This window comes from Chanodichthys erythropterus, chromosome 16 (genome assembly GCF_024489055.1).
Source record: "Chanodichthys erythropterus isolate Z2021 chromosome 16, ASM2448905v1, whole genome shotgun sequence".
NCBI classification, from domain to species: Eukaryota; Metazoa; Chordata; class Actinopteri; order Cypriniformes; family Xenocyprididae; genus Chanodichthys; species Chanodichthys erythropterus.
The window spans coordinates 39,655,072-39,677,760 of record NC_090236.1 but is presented as its reverse complement, the minus strand read 5'-3'; the positions used below and the strand labels follow the sequence as shown (position 1 = coordinate 39,677,760).

General features: G+C 36.2%; 3 protein-coding genes across 3 annotated transcripts; all 3 read left to right on the top strand.

The window, feature by feature from the left end:
• The first annotated feature begins 1,209 nt into the window (after positions 1 to 1,209).
• Positions 1,210 to 6,101, top strand: igfbp1b (insulin-like growth factor binding protein 1b). Its single transcript, XM_067363216.1, has 4 exons — positions 1,210 to 1,610; positions 1,694 to 1,836; positions 3,083 to 3,211; positions 3,303 to 6,101. The coding sequence occupies exons 1-4, from the start codon at positions 1,274 to 1,276 to the stop codon at positions 3,426 to 3,428; spliced, it is 735 nt and encodes a 244-aa protein (XP_067219317.1). The 5' UTR covers positions 1,210 to 1,273; the 3' UTR covers positions 3,429 to 6,101.
• A 1,274-nt stretch (positions 6,102 to 7,375) lies between these two features.
• LOC137003841 (gastrula zinc finger protein XlCGF7.1-like) lies at positions 7,376 to 9,575 on the top strand. Its single transcript, XM_067364099.1, has 2 exons — positions 7,376 to 7,448; positions 8,803 to 9,575. Exons 1-2 carry the CDS (start codon positions 7,376 to 7,378, stop codon positions 9,573 to 9,575), a joined length of 846 nt encoding a protein of 281 aa, XP_067220200.1.
• Positions 9,576 to 11,310: 1,735 nt separating this feature from the next.
• On the top strand, positions 11,311 to 15,720 carry LOC137003840 (gastrula zinc finger protein XlCGF57.1-like). Its single transcript, XM_067364097.1, has 3 exons — positions 11,311 to 11,384; positions 12,140 to 12,270; positions 14,735 to 15,720. The coding sequence occupies exons 2-3, from the start codon at positions 12,186 to 12,188 to the stop codon at positions 15,718 to 15,720; spliced, it is 1,071 nt and encodes a 356-aa protein (XP_067220198.1). The 5' UTR covers positions 11,311 to 11,384; positions 12,140 to 12,185.
• The last annotated feature ends 6,969 nt before the right edge of the window (positions 15,721 to 22,689 follow it).

The window sequence follows — 22,689 nt, the reverse complement described above, 5'->3', positions numbered from 1 at the left end:
CCCTTTCGAATGCCATGGGCAAAGCATACTGGGAAATAAATCCCAGCCTAATTTCAGTTAAACTTAAGTTAGTCTATATTAAAAGAAATGAGTTCATACAACTCAAAACAATGAAACAGTTTAATTTACTTGAAATATGTTAGTGCTGTGAACTCAAAAGTAAAAGAAAGTTCTAAATACTCGTAACAGTTAATTTAACCAAACTAATTTAAGTTTGTCCTTCCCAAACCAGTATTTTGAGCGTTAAAGTTTAAAGTGTGGACTGAACTGTTTCTGCAGGTGAATCTGCCGCAGTGGCTGGTGAATTTGATGTTTGACATCGAGGAGGCCACGACACATGAGCTCACCATCGAATAAAGACACGGCGTGCATTACAAAGGAAATGGAGGTCATTTGTATTTGTCGTTCTTTGGGTATTTTTCTAGTTACCTAACAAAGAAGTTTAATTCTTCTCTGTGCACTGTTTTCGTTCTTCTTGCACAATCTATGGGTGAAACGTGTGTGTGTGGGTGGGATGTAAATGATTTGCTCGTGCTGTGTGTGCGTATAAGCACCCATGAGCCTACAGCGATCATCAGCCTGACAAACAAAGCTTGAACTCATGTGCTCATCATTAAATCTAACTGGAATATACTGGAATAAATGAAAACATTCAAGCAATTTTCCAAACCAGTAGTGTCTGTTGTCTTCAAACCGGTTTGACCTATTGGTTGACCTCATGCAAGAGATCTCATGAGGTGTCCAAAGTTGGACTAATACTACACTAGAAACTGTTAATTACTGTGCGGCACTTCATGACAAACATGTTATGATTGCTGGAGACCTTGCAGTAACCCGTCCTGTTATGCAATGGCCACATGACCTTGTTTTTGTGACCTAACTCAAAGTGTGGTGGTCAAAAACACATCTTTGAGATATGCTCACGTAACTCTTGTGTGATGGGCAAACTACTGGATGATGTTTTTTTAAATAATGTGTAACAAACAGTGGCATAATGAGCCTGTTTTTGGTGGAGAGGGGCACAAATTGTGTCAATCCATATTGCGGAGGAATCTGTTTAGCACACTTCGTTCTAGAGTAAATATTGACATCTATGCAACCAGAGTAAACCTATGCACTGACAAAAACAGCATAATTAAAACAGATGACGAGTCAATGATTAACTACTCCGAGGTCATCATGTCACAGCATAAAAACACGGCACACATCCACAGAGAGCCAGATCTGACACACACAGCAGCAGTTACTGATTTCAACAGCTTGTTCTTCTGATATGAGAGCGCCGTTTGTGTTTGTGATGTTGGTGAGCGTCCTCGTCTGTCCGGCGGATCTTTCCCCCGTGATCGGGCCTGAACCCATCCGCTGCGCTCCGTGCTCACAGGAGCAGCTCGCCGCCTGTCCCGCCGTGTCCTCGGACTGTCTGGAGGTCCTGCGAGAGCCGGGCTGTGGGTGCTGCTCGTCCTGCGCGCTGAAGAAGGGAGACTCCTGTGGCGTCTACACGGCTCACTGCGGCACCGGCCTGCGCTGCGTCCCGAGGCCTGGCGACCCGCGGCCGCTCCACGCACTGACCCGCGGTCAAGCCGTCTGTGCAGAGTATGACCAGACAGAAGGTACGATTCTGTACAGTTGATTAGTTGCTTTCCAGGTCATTTGAGAGAAACTACTCATGTTTGTCTCTGAATTGCCTTTCTAGAGGACACAGACATCACATCTGATCAGAGCTCGCTGCATTACCTGCTGGGACTCAACAGGCCGCTCGACCCGCAGGACATGGCCGAGGCACAGGAGAGCATCAAGGCCAAGGTCAACGCCATCCGAAAGAAACTGATCCAACAGGTACTGAGACCGGCAGGATCCACCCTTACATTTACAAGCCATTTTACTGGTTGAAACTGTTGAGTTTGTACACATTTAAAGCAGAGTTTGCTTTGTATTTGAGACGAGAACGGTTTGACCATTCATCATCGCTCTAAGATTTAATTGCATTGCATTTCCATCCCTTTGGATTACAGTTTTAAAGGGTTAGTTCATTCAAAAATGAAATTTCTGTCATTAATTACTCACCCTCACGTCGTTCCAAACCCATCTTCAGAACACAAATTAAGATATTTTTGATGAAATCCAAAGTTTTTTTTCATCCCCCATAGAAAGCAACGTAATTACCATCATTCAAGGTCCAGAAAAGTAGTTAAGATGTATAAATACTAAGCTGGAATTTGGACGTAAACACGGAAGCTACAAGGTAGAGAAGAAATTGTTGAATAAAGTTTCTGTTGAATAAGTTTCTGCGATCAAAAATGATTCTCGTCACTTCATAGCATTAAAGTTGTCTTAAGTACCTTTCTGGACCTTGAAATTAGTTATGACATTGCTGTGTATATAGAGTCAGGTCCTGGATTTCATCAAAAATATCTTAATTTGTTCTCCGAAGATGAACGGGTGTAGAACGACATGAGGGTAATTAACAGAAATTTAATTTTTGTGTGAATGAACTAACCCTTTAACATAAACCAACTAATGAAATGTAATGCATATTTGTCAGTCATACATAAATGAAACAAATAAGATTTCTGCACTCAAAATATATAAATAAATATAAAATTTATATCATAGTTTATTATTAACTTTTCAAAATATTTGATCTTATTTAAATAATCATTTTCAAAATGCATTTATTCAGATGGCTTAGACTTAGATTAATCTGTGGAACAAGCCATATTCAATTCTTTAAAATAAAAACAAATTTAAAAACAAATTGGATTTTTTTAATGATGAATATATATAAACCTGATATTCAAAACACAGTCAGTTTATTAGTGCTATTAGATAAATCTTACCTGTTTCATTTATGACAACGTTAAGTTTGTTTATGGAAATTTATGGAGTTTATGGAAATGTCATATGCAATTCAAATACATAAATTCATCATCACTCTAAGATTTATGTATTTAAATTGCATATAAAAATGTCTGGATTACACTAATTCGAATTCCCCAAATTGATATTCCAAAGCTTGTATTTTTGGATGAACCATCCCTTTCACTCTTGAATGATTTATTGATTGTTTCTTTCGCTGGTCTAGGGTCCGTGTCACACCGAGCTTCACGCCTCTCTGGACGTCATCGCACAATCCCAGCAGACGTTAGGCGAGAAGTTCACGAGCTTTTACCTCCCCAACTGTGACAAACACGGATTCTACAAGGCCAAACAGGTGGATTTTCCTGTCTGTCCAAACCAATGAAATCTGACCCTAAAGAGGCACACTAACCCTAAAACGCTCATTTTCTTCCTCTTTCTATCAGTGCGAGACATCTCTCATTGGCCACCCTCCTCGCTGCTGGTGTGTGTCGTCCTGGAGCGGAAAGAGAATCCCAGGAACTGATGATTTAACGGCTGATTCCCAGTGTCATCAGGAGCTCACGCAGTGATCATACACTTAACTTATATTTACTTCCATACCATATCAACACCTATTTATTCTTATATATATGGCTCATATATGGTCTTAATATTTATGAACTAGTTTTTGACAGAATTCCACCAGACGTAATCATTGACCTTCACAAACACAGATATGAAGTCTTTACGCTCAATGACATTCATTCAGCAGTATTATACAGTATGTTGGTCATGTGACGAGTCTGTAATTCTGCCTTAGTCTGTGTTCACTGTGGTTTAATTCATTATAACCGTGTTTGCACAGCAAGTGTTTGGATTCTTAGTCTGAAAACTGTTTTTAGCCTGTAAAATTGTTTGTAAGCTCAATTTTAATAGTTTTATTTCATTTCACTATGTATTTAAAACAAATGTCTACCTCATATTAGACATGACGTCTCTATGGACTCCCTGAATATTTAATGTGCTGCTGTATTTATTCTGAAACCATTGTTTTATTGTATATACATGTAATATACTGTACATTTCCTCAAAAGTTACAGTTGTACAGTTGTAGTTGTACAGATTGCACAGGAATCTTCTGTGAAAACGTTGAACAAAGTGAGTCACATTTGGCGCATGGACATTTAGTGTTATTTCTATGTGATTACTGATATGGAGCAACAGCATTTGTATAATCTGAATAACACTGATTATTGAGATGCAGGATGAAAGCTTAATCTACCTGCAAATAGTTTTTAAAATATTCCACTATAAATATTTCAAGTTAAGTCCACTATATTCCCACTCTGAGATGATCTGATTAAATATGCAGTGCCCTGATATACTTCAGGTGAAATCGAAGAAATAACTGGTGTGGAGTAATTTCAAACAAAATCAGGCCGAAATGAAGATCATTTGGAGTTTTGGAGCTCAGAACAGTGAACTGATACACACTTTTATGGAATGTTTGCTCCAGCTTTGATCATTGGTCTGTGGTGATGATGTAATAGGTGGGTGTGGCTCTGAGGCTCCGCCTTTTTTAAACAATAAATCTGTACACTATGAGGTAAAATAAAACCTGATTTAAAAATTGCTTGCTTATAAGTGAAAGTCCAATAGTTCTGATGAAATGTAAAAATAAATTTTTCAAATGACAATCATTGCGATTATAATTTTGAGCAAAATAATTATAAATAATTATAAAATAATTATTCATTGACAAAACAAATTTATTCAATTGAAAATTAGGAACATGGTTAAAATATAGCTAGCTGTGGAATAAGCTACAGTATATCCAGTTATTTAAAATAAATGAGACTAATTGGATTTATTGATGATTGATAAATATAGAAATATGGTTACTGTGTATTCAAAACACAGTCAGTTTATCAGTGATATTAGAGAAATCTTACCCATTTTATTTATGTCAACATTAAGTTTATTAGTTTGTTAAAACTTTGTAATCAAAATGACTGGAAACTTGTTTTTGAGAAAAAGAACATTTTGACCAAAATCCATCATCACGCTAAGATTTATATTTGAATTGCTAAAAATGTCTTGATTACACTAATTTTGTATTCCCCAAATTGTCATTCCCAAGCTTGTATTTTTGGATGAACCATCCCTTTCACTCCTGAATGTTTTAGTGATTGTTTAGCAAAATAATTGTTATTATCAGTTTAACCATTATGCAGCATGACGAAAATAGTTTTCATTGACGAAAACTAGCCTAAAATGGCCAAACATTTACTGATAAAAACAGAATAAAGTTGTCTAAATATAATAAAACTAAAAGGAACATTATTACATTACCAAAAACTGAATTTAAAAAGTAGCTTACAAAATTAACGCTACATTAACACTCTTCCCTTCTGCACTTGTCTCCTTCCTGACTTTCTGGGAGAAAAGGGTGTTTGTCTGTGCAGATTCTTTCAGTTTACGTGGGAAATGTCTGTAACGGTGTGTATGTCGACACCTCTACGGGTCAGCACTGTTTGATCAACAGGTCAGATGTTAATGTCTAAGACTCCAGCACACAGTCTACATCACAGTCCTGATTGTTTCATCTTGAGCAGGAAGGTGTCGCCAGGCCTCTTGTAACGTGGCTATGTTAACGGCTCACTACGGCAGCTGCTTTTGTCTTGATGTTTACTGAATGACACTTCAGATAATGAATAATGAGGGAGTCAGACAAGATGGTGCTAACCCTGTGTGTGTGCGTGTGTGTGTGTGTGTGTGTGTGTGTGTGTGTGTTCAAAATTCTGGCCTGCTGAAGAACAACACAAACAGCAGGAGCAGAAGCGGAGTCCACATCTTTGCAGTCATAAATCATTTTTGACACATGGTGGGGAATACTTTCTTCTGATAAACATTAAAGGATAATTATAAGTATCAACAGAATAAAAGTTTAGTTAAGGGAGAGGAATTTTAAAGTATTTGGGGTTTAAAGTATTTTATTTATTTGTGTGTCTGGTACAAATATATGATCTTGTTTTCTGAATACATTCACTCAAAAAAATGATTTTTGATGCTGTTCACTTTATTTAAACAATTTATTTAGATTCAACACCATTGTATCAGGTTTTTGGTTTAAATGTGATTGATTAATGTTTAATTGACTTAAAACGATTACTCTTTGACTTAACTTGATGTTTTCATATTAAAATAACATGTTTCAATCAAGTAAACTCAACCAGGAGTTAATCAAACATGACTTTCACTTCCCAGAGAGCAAATGTTGAAATAAAGTGTTATTTTATGCATTTTTTGCAAGATGTCTTTTTAATGGTTACTGTTCTATTATGTTGGTATTTAAAAGTTCTGGTTATGTTAATGGTTTTGGGGGTTACCATTGTGGAGAAGTGTTGCACTTGTGCTTGGGTAACAATGATTCATTTCACTTTAATAATTAACTGAACACAATTGGACTGTTTTGGGTATTGTTTCTCAGAAACATCACAATTTAAGTAGATTTTAGTTGGATCAGTGGTACGATTAACTTAAGAGTATTATTATTTACATGAATCAAATTAAATTCAAATTTGATTGAAACAACTAGATACAGATAGACAATCATTAAATTACTATAGCCACACATGGACATAACATTAACTAGTTGGCGCAACAAGGCATAATTTTGTTAAATTAAAGTGAATTACCACAGTAACACAATACAAACATTTTGATTCAACTAGTTGCAAAAAAGTTACACTGACATATTAAGATCATGTTTAAACTACAAATGTATATTGTGTTCATATGAAATATTCAAAGCAGTCCAAGTTTACTTGATTGGATTAGATGCATAATGGGTGATACAATTAAATCGTTTTCATTCAACAATTTGTGTGTTGTAGACCACATTTCATTCATCTCCTCAGAAAGAAGGGAAGTGAAGCCCAACAGTTGTATCTAAAAAACCCAAAAGCATATGAAGTAAAATATTATGTTAAAAAAAGCATTTTTTATTTATTTTTTTATTTTTGACATACAGTAATAATGATGTTACATGTCAATAGACTAATTTTGGCGCATGAAGATGAACATACAACACAACCACTACAGGATATACTACAGATGAATTCGTATTAAATTAATATAAGAGATATATTGATTAATTTATCATCAAAAGAAGAGCTCTGTATCTCTTCTCAGAATCTCCACAATTCTTCATGTAAAGAGAAGCCGAGCATTTAGAAATAAATTCATCGCACCAGTAAACAGTTGAAGTTATTCATGAATTAAAAAATAATAATGATGTGCATGGATAAAACATTTATAATAAATACTAGCCTACTATTTCATTTTTTTTCTTTGTAATTTTAGCCCTACACGGATTGAGTGTTTGGGAAAGACAGTCCAAGAAGAATTTCCATTGGCTAATCGATCAGTTAAGCCACTCCCACAGCCGCTCGTCATAAACACGGAATCAGATCCTGATCATCAGTCTGGAGAAGAAGCCGCTGGATGAGGAAGATCCAGAAGAAACAGCTGAACGATGGAGTTTGATAAAGACATGAGAGACTCAGAAACATGCAGAACGACAGATGAAGAAAATGAGGAGGAAGAAGGTAGGTGTCCATTATTTACTCTTCATTAGAGAAGAGAGTAAAGCTTCGGGCAGAAAAATCTCAGTTTTCATTCATGACTTTAATCTCAACTTTACATGCGTGGATTTGCCGAAGCACTTAGAACGATATTAGCACGTTATCTAGTATCCTACTTTTCTGTTTTTCTTCCTTTATGTGACATTGTGGTATCAAACTAATAGTAAAATCAAATGTTTAGAAAAATATTAATATCAATTGCAAAAACAACATATCTGTACATTTGTAATTATATCTTGTGTACAGTCAATATTTTTCCTTTAATATTGTATTGTACTGTATTATTAAATGTAGGTTCGTCGATTTTTATTGTTGTTTTATGTTCCAGTTTATTGACTTTATTTGCCTGTTATATGCAAATTTCTGTAACCAATACAAAACAATAAAAAAATAAATTTAATATAATACAATAATATACAGTAATAAAACATATCAGTAATAAAAAATACAAAATAGATGTAATTACTGAAGTACAGATATATTGGTAACACTTTACAATAAGGTTTCATTAGTTAACATGAACTAATAATGAACTGCACTTTTACAGCATTTATTAATCTTTGTTAATGTTATTTTCAACATTTACTAATGTTATTGAAATCAAAAGTTGTATTTGTTAACATTAGGCCTATAGTTAATGCACTGTGAACTAACATGAACAATGAATATCATATTTTCATTAACAAAGATTAACAAACACTGTAACAAATGTATTGCTCATTGTTAGTTCATGTTAGTGAATACATTGCACAAATGAGACCTTATTGTAAGTGTTACCGATATATATATATATATATATATTTGGTATCTTTAGTTTAAACAGTGTTGTAGTTTATTGGATTTACAGTATTGCATTCTGAGTTCTAAAATTATTATAAAACATGAAATTCTAATTTCAAAAACAGAGGCTTGTGCTATAAAAGGGATATTTTTCTGAACAGTTTACTGGTTTATAATAGTAACAGATATCATAATGACATATAGTTAAATTGTTTAATTGACTTATAAATCTAATAATATTGTATTTCTTTAAATTAAGGCTTGTGAAAAGGGTCACTAAAGTAACAAAACAGCAGTGGGTGTTTCTCATTTCTCATTTCTGATCCTCTCCTCCCAGCCTCTATCAACTTTCTCCCAGTTTCATTGCCATTATAAATGAGATCATGAATGTTTAGCATATAAAAATATCACATAAAACAGACACTGGAGCTCTGATGTGTTGTGCTGTTAAACTGAGGGTCACTTTGATTAACTAGATCCTGATTCACCTGTATATCTGATCACTTTCATTTTTAACCATTGAATTTGTTTCATTCAGACCTAATGAAAGAAGAAAGTGAAGAAGAAAGTGAAGATGAAAGTGAAAAACTGAGTGAAGAGGAAGGAGAACATCTGAAAACTGGAAAGAAATCTAAAAAGAATTTGTCACGAAAGAGAACAGGAGCTAAACATTCATGCACCTGCCTTCAGTGTGGAAAGAGTTTCGCATGTAAAGCAAGCCTTAAGGATCACACAAGGATTCACACTGGAGAGAAGCCTTACACATGCAATCACTGTGGAAATGAGTTTAGATTCAAAGTAACCCTTAAAGAACACATAAGGATTCACACTGGAGAGAAGCCTTTCATATGCGATAGATGTGGGAAGAGTTTCAGACACAGATCAAGCCTTCGGGAGCACACTAAAATCCACATCGGAGAGAAGCCGTTTACATGCCCGCAGTGTGGGAAGAGTTTTACACTTAAATCATATCTTAATACTCATATAAAATCTCACTCCAGAGAGAAGCCGTTCATCTGTCCTCAGTGTGGAAAAGGTTTTAGTCGGGCGGCACTCCTGAAAATCCATGAGAGCATCCACAGCGAAGTGAAGCCGTATCACTGCGCTCCATGCGGGAGGAGTTTCAGCCAAATAGCTGCCCTTCAAAGACACTTGAAATCTTTCATACACAATAAATACAGGCCTCTAGAAAAATTCATGCTCCAAACTGTAGCCTCAGGTCATGGTTTTCCCTCAGGAGCAAATGTGTTTGAAAAGAGCAGTTCACTAAAACACATTACCTGCAGTGAGAACGGCAGTACAGGGACATGAATGTATTAGTTCAGGATATAAATAATTAAAACACGTCTGGTGCTGTGAAGGTCAGGATTAACAACTGTCACGTTTCATTTAGTGTTTTATTTTAATTTAATAAATACTGTTTTACGTCTAGATCAGGATTGGGCAACTCTGGCCTTCAAAATCCACTTTCCTGCAAAGCTTGCCATAGTTACTCATTTGTTAATTGATTAGCCCTACCTGTTCCTTGTTCCATTTAGGGTGTGTATTTATACCCTGCTTGATTTGGTTATTTGTTCTCATCTATATGTTTTGGTTCACTGTGCTTCTGCATTTTTCCAGTGTTCCTGAGTGTTTTGTTTTTTTATTTTATAAATACCACTTTGTCTCAAGATCTTCATCTCTCCTTGTCTTGCACCAACCGTTACAACAACATTTGAGGAAAACAGAAAATTATGCAGACATATTTTTTTTTGGCCAGGATGTCATATATGGAAATTATGAATGAACACATGCAAAAAGAAATATTGCACTGAGAACTGAAAATACCTCATTGTAATATTAAGAGCCTAAAGCCTTGTGCACATATACATGACATGAAGAGATGGTAGTCAGAAATGGTAGTGCAAATAAATATATTTATGAAATAGACATTCTGTATATTACATTCTGTGTAAAAAAAACACACAAAAACACTAAAAATACAGAAATAAAATAGCATATAATACACATCTTTTGGTGTGGCCAAGAACTGGCAGAGCACACATAGTTTGTAGGGGTCTTCTTCGTCATTGTCTTCTTATCAGTGTGTGCTTGGCAAGTCGTCAGTGTGCACACTCACTTTGGCACCCTTTGTTTAGTCATGAGGCGTTAAACGTCGGCGATAAGCACACGTGATATTCGTCCCAGTGTGCACAAGCCATAAGAGTGTGTTATGATGTCGGAAGCTAAATCAGTCAATTCTAAAATGTTAATGAAAATGTAAAATATTATTTTTGGTCATTTTGTCATCAATTTGTCTTCTGGGGCACGATGCCAATTTATGTTTGAAATAGAAATCTTTTGTAACATTATAAATGTTTTTACTGTCACATTTGATTATTAATGCCTCCTTACTGAATACAAGTATTTAAACTTTTGAATAGTATTATGGTTTTCACACAGAAAATTGTTCAGACATAGTTTTTGGCCAGGCAAAGAAATAGTAAGTATCACAGTTTCCACAAAATATAAAGCAGCACAACTGTTTTCAACACTGATAATAATCATAAATGTTTATTGAGCATCAAACCATCATATTAGAATGATTTCTGAAGGATCATGTGACACTAAAGACTGGAGTAATGATGCTGAAAATTCAGCTTTGATCACAAGAATGAATTATTTTATAATGTAAGAATATTAACTGATTTTGCTGCTTTTTTAAAATAAATTAATGCAACCTTATGAGCATAAAAATATTTTTAATAGTGTTTGTGTAGTTCCTACATTGCTGTTATCATCAGTGGTACCTCTGTATAGAGTCATGTTGAGTCAATATAAATGCATTCATGTAGAATAAAATACTTTCTATAAAACTAAAATGTCTATATAGTTATCCCATGTGATTAACTGTTTTTAATGTAAAAACTTAAAAAGTTTTTAAGTAGCAAAAAAATCACACAGTGCATCGTAAACAAAACGGGTTTGTCTGATTGGCGCAAATAAACCTGGCACTAGGACCGCGCGCCAGTGAGCAGATCGCGCACTTCCGGGTGTCACGCGCCAGCGGAGCAACTGCCATTGAAATGCATCTCAATCTCTCCATATATTATAGAAGGCGAGAGGAAATCTGGCGTAACGGTAAATGAATTTAGGTTTTACAGTAGTTTACACATTCTGCAGATGATCTGGTATTAGTTAAGGCAGCTCTGTAAAGCCAGTGAGCGCTAGCCTGATCTGATTATAATGTTTTCTCCTCTAAATATCTGTTTATGGCGCCAGAATATGAGCTGAATAGATACTATATAGAAAGTGACAAATACTGAAACGTGCTGTCTGACATCTTTAAGCATAAAATAAACACGAGACAGTGCGGTACAAACAATATTGAGATTAGAAATAAGATTTAGGGCGATTAGATCATTTAAAATTGATTAATTCATTGTATCTGTAATGAAAATTAAAATATAGGGTTTTATTATTATTATTAATTCCATGGACATATCTGTGGTGACAGTACATTATATTATATATATTATTAAACATTATATTACAGTTATACAGTGATAGTAGAGTATTTTTTATAGGATATTGATGTATAACATATCATTATCAGCTACAAAAAAAGTTTAGAATTGTTTTATGTAATCAGTTGTATTTATTAAAAAAAATACAACATACTGAATATGTAAGTTCATGTTATAATAGAAACACTGAAAGTCTTAAAGTCTCATCAGTGATTTTATTTCTAACAAGGCTGGTGTTTCAGTGTTATTTCACACAAGCAGCTGTGAGTTTATGGTTCATATCCTGTCACGTCACACACATTTTTAATATGTGACCATCGTATGATGAATTTAGCACTAAATACTAATAATGACTCTCTGCTCCAACAGTTTCCAGGTGTAGAAAGTGAAGAGTGCGAGTGACACTATTGTAAAGATGGAGTTTATTAAAGAGGAGAGTGAAGACACGAGTGATGCAGAAACATGCAGAATGAATGATGAAGAAACTGAGGAACAGAGAGGTCTGTGATCATTCTTGACTCTTCATTAATGACTGTTTGGTGACAATCACAGGAGCTGTTAAATTATCTTTCTTTTAATTAGTAATATTCACATCAGTTTCACTCTCTATAGTGAGTGTTTGCATGTAAAAACCCTCAGACAAAGTGTTTTTTAGCATCTCTTGTCGCTCTTTGAGAATTACTTTATCTTTGCACTATGTTGCATTATGATGCATAAACAAACAGCATATTTTAACTTAAACTAAAGCTTGATAAGTGATGCACCAATCATGTTTTTCATTGCCAATTCAGATTTTTTTCTAAGCAAACTGGCTTAGAATTCCAATACAATTGCTTTTATTTTTTCTTTAAGCAAATTTATTTGCTGTTTATTTGCTCTATAACAGGCCAAACTAAATACCTGTAGTGATTTGAAATTAGAGTCAACCTCTGCATTTTAATCATAATCCAAACAAAGATGCTGCACACATGTAGCATGAGCAGTTGTTTTTAATTTAAATTATTTAATTTAAATTGATTTAAATTATTTAATTTAAATTTAAATTAATTTAAATTTTTGATTTAAATTAGATTGTATAATTTCAAGATTTAAACATTAGATGTGTGGAATTATGCTGCATAAAACATACCTGTAGAAAACAAAAACAGCAGATTGAATGAAAATGCAGATTCACTCTCTGACAGTAGGTGGCGCTAATGGAGCAGACTACCGCTGAACACAAAGCAGTTATAAACACTACTTCATAAAAAGATGTCATCGAAATTTCTGATGTCATCGATGTTAACTTCCTTTTTACAGACTTCCTAATATTTTCACACAAATGACATTTTGGGAAATAATTGCAATGCAGTTTGTGCGCAAGTCCAGAACAGAGATTGGCCAAAATAAAACTAAAAACCGTCCAGTTATGACTGGTGCATCTCTAATCATGATTTAAATGAGCTCAGAAATTACATATCATGGTGCAAAGATGTTGAGATGATCCTCAGAGAGTCACGTGACATGATACACGTCTGAACACACACTTGAGACGAGGAGACGCAAGTCAGAGATTCCCTGCTAACACAAATATACCAAAATAAATGATTGGTGATCTATGCTCAACAGTGGCGAATTTTAAATTGAGATCAGTTTGTGAGAGCTGCCAAATTTAGTAACTACAACATAAAAACATAAAAACTGTTATAACTACGCAACTGTTCGTCCAATTGACTTGAACATTGGCATGCACTGTCTTTGTCCGAGTTGCTTTGATGATGTATGATGACATTTGTGTATCTCAAAAAACATGGCTACCATCGGCCTATAAACTTTGAGCACCTCTTAGACCAGGTTAACGGAGGCCGATCGGGACAAAACTTGGTGGGCCTGTCTGAATCGTGGCCCTAGAGGTCTGTGCGAAGTTTGAAAGACCACTGGGTGGCACAATCGTGTTTTAGTCCATATATATCATGCAAATTCACACAATATTGATAGGATATGTTGAATCTCCTCATTCTGAACAACTTTGCCTCAAAAACCAGCGCTGTCAATCAAATTGTTCGTTAAACATTTGCAGTTATTATTTAAAATCTACTTACCATTTGTGCAATCTGTTCAAAACTTGACATGCATCATCTAGAAACACTCATGGCAAAAAGTTATTTAAAGAACTGCGATTGGTGATTCAGGTTCGCAACAGAACGCCAAAACGTTTGAAGTAACATGCCTTTTACTAAAATGGTTATATCTCTTGATTGCAAAGAGATATTTTCACCAAAAATGGTACACGTGTGTACAAGCTCAGTCTGAGGTCACAGTAAAAAAAAAAAGTGTGGTATTTGGCCACTTTGTGGCACTATAATAGTACAAAAACATGAAAATGGCTAATAACTACGCAGTCGTTAATCCAGTTGACTAGAAAATTGGCATGCAGTGTCTTGGCCGAAGGTGCCATGAATGTCTGAGGACCTTCGCGTCTCTCAAAAAACATGGCTGAACAAAACTTGGTGGACCTATTTGACCCTTGACTCTAGCGGTCTGTGTGAAGTATGAAAGAAATCAGCCACCAGGTGGCACTACGTATCACACATAAACTATATTCATTGCATATGTTGAATCTCCTCATTCTCTAGAAGTTTGCCTTAAGGTCCTAGGTATTTCACTCAACCTCAAAACCACTGTAGTACAATTCTCAAGATTTTTTTGGTCAATAATTAACAAAAACTGTTCAACTTTATTATTTGGATAGCCATAACAGGATCATTCAGAAATGTATCTCCATCCAAAAGCCTATAAATCTTAAATGCTTTTGTGTCGGCCTAGACTCTAACACCATAAATGGCATAAAGGTCTTAAAAGCATGAACCCCGATAAATGCTGCTTAGTTCATGTGTTCATCAGGAGCCCTGATGATTGACCTCTTAATTTCTGCCATGAAACTGTGGGTCACTTTTGTTTCTTATTTGTCTGCATTGATTCTAGACATGATGGAAGTGAAAGTGGAGTGTGAAGAACTGAATGTAGTGGAGGAGGATCATCAGTATCAGAGACCTCAGAAGGTCATAACGGGAAAAAAGCCGTCACAGTCCGAAAGCTTTTCCCAGAAAAGAACGGGAGCCAAAAAACCTCCATTCATCTGCCCTCAGTGTGGGAAGTGTTTCACACTCAAAGTGAACCTTAAAAGCCACATCAAAATTCACACCGGAGAGCGTGATTTCACCTGTCTGCAGTGCGGCAGTAGCTTCTTCAAAAACGCAGATCTGAAGAGACACCTGCAAACACACACCGGAGAGAAGCCGTTCAGCTGCCCTCACTGCGGGAAGAGCTTCACACGCAAAGAGAGCCTGGAGAATCACATCCGGATCCACACCGGAGAGAAGCCTTTCACCTGCCTGCTGTGCGCCAAGAGCTTCATACGCAAAGGACACTTTAAGAACCACATGCGCATTCACTCCGGAGAGCGTCCGTTCACGTGTCACGAGTGTGGGAAGAGCTTCACGCAGGCCACCATCCTCAAAAACCACCAGCACTCGCACTCGGGAGAGAGACCGTTCAGCTGCGGCCAGTGCGGGAAAAGCTTCATTTCAGCGAAGCACCTGAAGATCCACCAGAAAATTCACCAGAAGCTTTTCTTGTGCTCTTTCTGTGGAAAGATGTTCTCGCAGCTGGGCTACCTGAAAGAGCACCAGAAAATACACAGCGGCGAGAAAGCTCACATGTGCTCGGTGTGCGGGAACAGCTTCTCTAGAGCCAAATATCTGAAAGAGCATCAGAAGGTCCATACGGGAGAGAAACCCTACAAGTGCTCACATTGTGACAAGAGCTTCAGTCAGTCAGGGAACCTGAAAATACACGAGAGAGTTCACACCGGAGAGAAGCCGCACCGCTGCCCGCCATGTGGAAGGAGTTTCGTCACATCCAGTGCTCTGCTGTCTCATCGAAGGAAATGTCGCCAAAAGTTGTCGTAGTGAGCAAGAGTCAATAGTGTGAAATTCAGATGAACTGAAGTGTCATTGTGCAAGATCATTTGCTTCTACATCTTTGTGCACAGCTACATTAAACATGTTAACTGTTTGCAGTGGCATTCATTTACATCCACATATTTATATGCAAACTTTGTAATATTGCAATAAAAAGTGTTGTATGGAAATGCCAAGATGCACATAAATTCTAAAAATGTGCATAAAAACATATGAACTCAACTGAGGCGGATAATTTTTTAATTCGATAAGAAGACTATGATGGAAGCTACGATGGAAATGCATTTACCGAATAAATCCCTCGATGCGTAACAGAAGCTCACATACCTTTGCCTCAACAGAGGCTGTGATTGGATAACTGGACTAACCAGCATCTCAGCATCTCAAATGTTGGTTTGGTGGTTCTGAAATGCCTGAGCCAAAGTCTGTCATCAGAATGATTTGGTTAAATTCCCCCCAGAAGTGTCTCACGTGAGCATCCGAATACAAGAGAGCATGACAGCGTTTATTGTGTTTCATCTGCCGCTCTGAGACGCAACTCATTTATGATACAGGAAAAAAGAGCCAATTGCAGCAACTTACATTTTTATTACTGATATTTTGCACCAACTTCCCAGGAAGTGACAATTTTGTTCTCTTGAACACATGGAATGGATTTTTTTTCCCGTTGTTTTATGCCATATAATAAATTTGCACAAATAGTTAATGTTTAATAACATGAGTCTATTATTTCTCAATGCATAGCCTTAACAAATCAAGTATAAATGATAGCTTGTGAGAGGAGGTGAATGGAAAAGACCTGCAGTGACAATATCAGATCAGTACAGAAGCCTAACCAGTCAACAGCTGAAGTGTTGATGAAAATATGAAATAAGGATCTTTGCAAGTTCATTTATGGCTGAATAGAGTACATTAATATTATTTTCAAGAACACTATATCGTGTAGTATTGTATGTTATGAATTGAAATGTCCATAAATGAGAGCAAAATACTGTACAGAGCTACTCATCTAATGAGCACAGAGGACAGATGTACTTGAGTTCAGCAGATGTTCAGTATTGTTCCAACAATGTATCTCAGTTCTGTGGTAATAAACCTTTTTTCCCCACAACACTCCATCAGATCTTTAATTTCACCAGCAGATACACACACTACTGAGAAAAGATGAAACTGCTTTAAGTATTATAAATATCAGATATTTTAATAGGGCATCTTGCTTTATTTTCACTTACCTTATTGAGGTTACCTCAGAGCTGAAGCCAGAGCTTTATAACCTTCTTCTGTTACACTGCAGTTAGAGAGTCTAGAACAGGAATGAAAACATTCAGCTGATTAATCAGTTAAACCTAAACAAAAGAAATCTTTAAAGTGAATTTTATTTTGTTCTTTGTACAAAACTGACAACTGAATATGGAGACAAACAAAAGACACAGAACTTTAATAAGTTAGACATCAACATGACTTTCAAGGTTTCAATTATCTAAAACTGTACAGCTGTGGGAGTATTTGATCTGAATGATTCACAACAAGCAACATGAAAATGGTTGAAAAATAAGAAAATTAAAGTTTGGGAATGACCTAATTAAAGCCCAGACTTCAACTCAGACTCATTGTGAGATATTGAGTATAAAGTGTTTTAGTTTAAACTGTTGAATTGATTTTAATCATTTTGATTATTGTATGTGAAGAATGTTACTGACCTCAATCTCTCCAGTTTACAGTGTGAATCCTTCAGTACGTCACATAAGTGCTTCACTCCTGAGTTTCCTATTTTATTCCAGCTCAGGTTCAGATCTCTCAGGTGTGACGGGTTTGATTTCAGAGCTGAAGTCAGGATGGCACACTGTTTCTCTGTAATACTGCATCTAAACAGACTGAAGACAGAAAGAGAAAAGACAATGACTCAGATTTATGATGATCAACTAACATGTTTCGCTTCATCCAGCAGACTTTTTGCTGACAAATGAACAGGGATATCCAGGTGCAGGTAACATGGAGAAAGATGACACATTGATCATTTAAATATACTACCGACATTGTAACAATACAAAGGCTGAAATCATCTATTTATGTTAGTTTACACATTCATTTCATATCATCTTTAAGGTTGTTTCGTGTCAATGTCACCCTTGGTTTGATCACTGGGACAAATGTGTTTATGTCGGTTGTTTTCAGACACACTGTCAACTCACTAACACTTTACAATAATCTTTCATTTGTTAACATTAACTACATTAGTTAACATGAACCAATGATGGACAATACTAGTACAGTATTTAATAAACTTAATGCAAGTTTCAACATTTACTAATACATTTTTAAATACAAATGTTTTCTGTTAACATTAGTTAATCCACTGTGAACAAACATGAACAATAAATAATTGTATAAACGAGCATTAACAGATTAAGGAATAAAGTATTTCCTGAAGCAGAAAACAAACAAGTTTTGGAAAAGGTTCATTTGCTTTAGTGCTGCACCGTGAGGCAGTGTCACGTCTGTTCTGGGTTTAGTTTAGTTTATGTTTTCATGTCTTGAATTCTCTCAGTCTTGCTCCTCATAAGATCTTGTCATGTGCTCCCCCTGTTCATGTGTCATGTTCTGATTGGTTCCTTGTTTCATGTGTCATGTTTTCATTGGTTCATTGTGTTCAGGTGTTTCTTGTTTGATCATTAGTGTCTGTGTGTGTATATATAGCCCTCATGTTTTCATTGTCTTTTGTCTGTCTTTGTTCCCTGTAACTGCTGTTGGTGAGGTTTATGTTCATGTTTCTTAGTCAAGTTAAAATAACTTTGTTATTTTAATTTTGTTCATGTTTATTTGAATAAAGTTGTGGTGGAGAGATGAAGCTTCATGAAGCTTTGAAGCTTTTCAGCCAGATGTGTTGAAAAGCAGTTCATTTCTAGAGTCAAGTCAAGTCAAATTTATTTATATAGCGCTTTTACAATTGGTAATTGTTTCAAAGCAGCTTTACATATTAGAAGCACAGAAAAAAAGGGAAGTGGTTAAAACTGTACAAACAAGCGTGGTAATATGTAACATATACAAGATGGTGCTACATTAAGCCAATGTCGGCTGACTTCCAGGGGTGGAAAAAACCCCCTAGGAGAAAAACCCAGCGTGCTAGCACTGGGAAAAAAGTCCTAGGAGGGAAAAAACCCCTTGGAAGATATATATATGTAAATGTATATGGAGATCAAAATCTGAATTGTACATTTTTATTATAGAGATTAAAAATCGATTATATATAAATATATGCAAGCGGATACGGGGATCCTGGGCTACGTTGTAGTCAGGTCCAGACGCAGGTTCTCCATCTGACCTGGATACGGCCTGGATCCAGCACCCGGCAAACCTCAGGATAAGCAGAGAGACAGATATTAGCGTAGATGCCATTCTTGTTCTGATGTACAGGTATATCTAGTGTTATAGGAAATGTTCTCGGTTCCGGCCGACCTAATTATTGCAGCGTAACAATCCTTTAACGGATTTGAAAAATGTTAATGTATTGATGATGTGTTATGTGTATGCAAGAGCAAAGAGATGTGTTTTTAGTCTAGATTTAAACTGACAGAGTGTGTCTGCTTCCCGAACAATGCTAGGAAGATTGTTCCAGAGTTTAGGTGCTAAATAGGAAAATGATCTGCCGCCTTCAGTTGATTTTGATATTCTGGGTATTATCAACTGGCCTAAATTCTGAGATCGCAATAAACGTGAAGGACTATAATGCATTAAGAGCTCACTTAGGTACTGGGGAGCTAAACCATTTAGAGCTTTATAAGTAAGTAGCAAGATTTTAAAATCTATACGATGTTTAATAGGGAGCCAATGTAATGTTGACAGAACTGGGCTAATATGGTCATACTTTCTGGTTCTAGTAAGAACTCTAGCTGCCGCATTTTGAACCAACTGTAGTTTGTTTAAAAGCCGAGCAGAACAACCACCCAGTAGAGCGTTACAATAATCTAGTCTTGAGGTCATGAATGCATGAACCAACTGTTCCGCATTTGTCATTGAGAGCATATGTCGTAATTTAGATATATTTTTTAGATGGAAGAAGGCGGTTTTACAGATACTAGAAACATGACTTTCAAATGAAAGATTGGTATCAAAGAGCACACCCAGGTTCCTAACTGAGGACGAAGGTTTAATGGAGCACCCGTCAAGTGTTAGAGAGTATTCAAGGTTTTTTCGTGAGGAAGTTTTTGGTCCAAAGATTAGGAAATCAGTTTTTTCTGAATTTAATAATAAGAAATTTCTTGTCATCCAGTTTTTAATGTCAGCTATGCATTCTGTTAGTTTTGTGAATTTGTAGGTTTCGTCAGGGCGCGAGGAAATATAGAGCTGAGTATCGTCAGCGTAGCAGTGAAAACTAACACCATGCTTCCTAATTATCTCTCCTAAGGGCAGCATGTACAGAGTGAAAAGCAACGGTCCTAATACTGAGCCTTGTGGTACCCCATATTTAACCTGTGATCGATACGACATCTCTTCATTAACTACCACAGACTGATAACGGTCAGATAAGTATGATTTGAACCATGCCAAAGCAATTCCACTAATGCCAATATAGTTTTCAAGTCTTTTTAAAAGAATGTTATGATCGATAGTGTCAAAAGCAGCACTGAGATCTAATAACACTAATAGAGAAATACAGCCACGATCGGATGATAGGAGTAGATCGTTTGTAACTCTAACGAGAGCAGTCTCAGTACTATGGTATGGTCTAAATCCTGACTGGAAATCCTCACAGATTCCATTTCTTTCTAAAAAGGAACACAGTTGTGTTGAAACTGCCTTTTCTAGTATCTTTGACAGAAAAGGTAGATTCGAGATTGGCCTGTAATTTACTATATCTCTCGGATCTAGTTGAGGTTTTTTAATAAGAGGTTTGATAATAGCCTGCTTAAAGGTTTTTGGCACGTGTCCTAGTGTTAAAGATGAATTAATTATATCAAGAAGTGGACCTACGACCTCTGGAAGCATTTCTTTCAGTAGTTTAGTCGGCATTGGGTCTAACATACATGTCGTTGATTTTGATGATTTGATAAGTTTAGATAATTCTTCCTCTCCTATAGCGGCGAATGATTCTAGTTTTACCTCAGGGACACTACAGTGCACTGTCTGAAGAGAAACTGTAGACGGTTGCATGTTTATAATTTTCTCTCTAATATTATCAATCTTGCAAGTAAAGAAGTTCATAAAGTCATTACTGCTGTGCTCTATGGAAACGTCAGCAGTTGAATCTCTGTTTCTAGTTAATTTAGCCACTGTGTCAAATAAATACCTAGGATTATGTTTGTTTTCTATTAAGAGATTTGAAAAATAAGTAGATCTAGCATTTCTTATGGCTGTTCTGTACTCAATCATTTTTTCTTTCCACGAAAGGCGAAAAACTTCTAGTTTTGTTTTCTTCCAACTACGTTCAGCTTTTCTAACAGCTCGTTTTAGAGCCCGAGTGTGCTCATCATACCACGGCGTTGGATTAGTTTCCTTAATCTTCTTTAGACGTAAAGGAGCGACCGCATCTAATGTGCTGGAAAAGAGAGAGCCAATAGTTTCTGTTGCAGCATCGAGTTCTTCTATGTTGTCAGGTATACTAAGGCGATGAAACTGCTCGGGGAGATTATTTATAAAGCAATCTTTAGTGGCAGACGTGATTTTTCTACAATATTTATGGCTGGGTGGTGGTTTTGTAGCCTTGGCTAATTGTATTATACACGAGACTAAATAATGATCTGATATATCATCGCTCTGCTGTAGAATTTCAACAGCATCAATATCTATTCCATGCGACAGTATTAGATCTAGGGTATGATTACGACAATGAGTGGGTCCTGACACGTGTTGTTTAACTCCAATAGAGTTTAAAATATCTGCAAATGCCAATCCAAATGCGTCTTTATTATTATCTACATGGATATTAAAATCACCAACAACAAGGACTTTATCCGCAGCCAGTACTAACTCTGATAGAAACTCAGCAAATTCTTTGATAAAGTCAGTATGGTGCCCTGGTGGCCTGTATACAGTAGCCAGCACAAATGTCAACTTACATAATGTTACATAAAGCACCATCACTTCAAAGGAATTATATTTGAAATTCTTTTGAATGATTCTGAATATATTACTATAAATTACAGCAACACCTCCCCCTTTGCCTTTCTGTCGAGGATTGTGTCGATAATCATAACCTTGAGGACTAGATTCATTTAAAGTAATGTAATCGTCTGGTTTTAGCCAGGTTTCTGTCAAACACAGCAAGTCTAGTTTATTGTCTGTGATAATTTCATTTACAATAAGTGCTTTTGAAGAAATAGATCTAATATTCAGTAACCCAAGCTTTATCATTTGTTTATCTGATTTATCTGTGATTTTCATTTTTTGAACATCAATTAAATTTTTACCCTTAAAAGGTTTTGGAAGTTTTTTGTATTTACTAGTTCGAGGTACAGACACAGTCTCTATGTGATAATATCTAGGTGAAAGTGTTTCTATGTGCTGTGAATTATCTGAGTTATGTGACGTGAGGCGGCTAGCAGACGGTCGGTTTAGCCAGTTTGTCTGCGTCCTGATCTGGGCCCTGGTTTGTCATGTTTCAGCTCTAAGACTATTTGCCAAATTTCTAGAGAGAAGAGCAGCACCATCCCGGGAGGGATGAATACCATCTCTTTTCAACAGATCAGGTCTGCCCCAAAAGCTTTTCCAATTGTCTATGAAACCTATATTATTCTGCGCACACCACTTAGACAGCCAGCCATTGAGTGATGATAACCTGCTAACTATCTCATCACTCCGACGAACAGGAAGAGGGCCAGAACAAATTACTTTTGCTGACATTGAATTTGCGAGTTCACACACCTCTTTAATGTTAATTTTAGTGATCTCCGACTGGCGAAGTCGAACATCATTTGTGCCGACGTGGATAATGATTTTAGAATATTTACGTTTAGCATT

What these genes read in the sequence shown, in the direction of transcription:
- igfbp1b (XM_067363216.1), top strand. Translation starts at nt 1,274, where the DNA reads ATGAGAGCGCCGTTTGTGTTTGTGATGTTGGTGAGCGTCCTCGTCTGT. An exon ending in AGAGTATGACCAGACAGAAG is followed by an intron (nt 1,611 to 1,693) that starts GTACGATTCTGT and finishes TTGCCTTTCTAG; the next exon opens with AGGACACAGACATCACATCT. An exon ending in GAAAGAAACTGATCCAACAG is followed by an intron (nt 1,837 to 3,082) that starts GTACTGAGACCG and finishes TCGCTGGTCTAG; the next exon opens with GGTCCGTGTCACACCGAGCT.
- LOC137003841 (XM_067364099.1), top strand. Translation starts at nt 7,376, where the DNA reads ATGGAGTTTGATAAAGACATGAGAGACTCAGAAACATGCAGAACGACA. An exon ending in AGAAAATGAGGAGGAAGAAG is followed by an intron (nt 7,449 to 8,802) that starts GTAGGTGTCCAT and finishes TGTTTCATTCAG; the next exon opens with ACCTAATGAAAGAAGAAAGT.
- LOC137003840 (XM_067364097.1), top strand. Translation starts at nt 12,186, where the DNA reads ATGGAGTTTATTAAAGAGGAGAGTGAAGACACGAGTGATGCAGAAACA. An exon ending in AGAAACTGAGGAACAGAGAG is followed by an intron (nt 12,271 to 14,734) that starts GTCTGTGATCAT and finishes CATTGATTCTAG; the next exon opens with ACATGATGGAAGTGAAAGTG.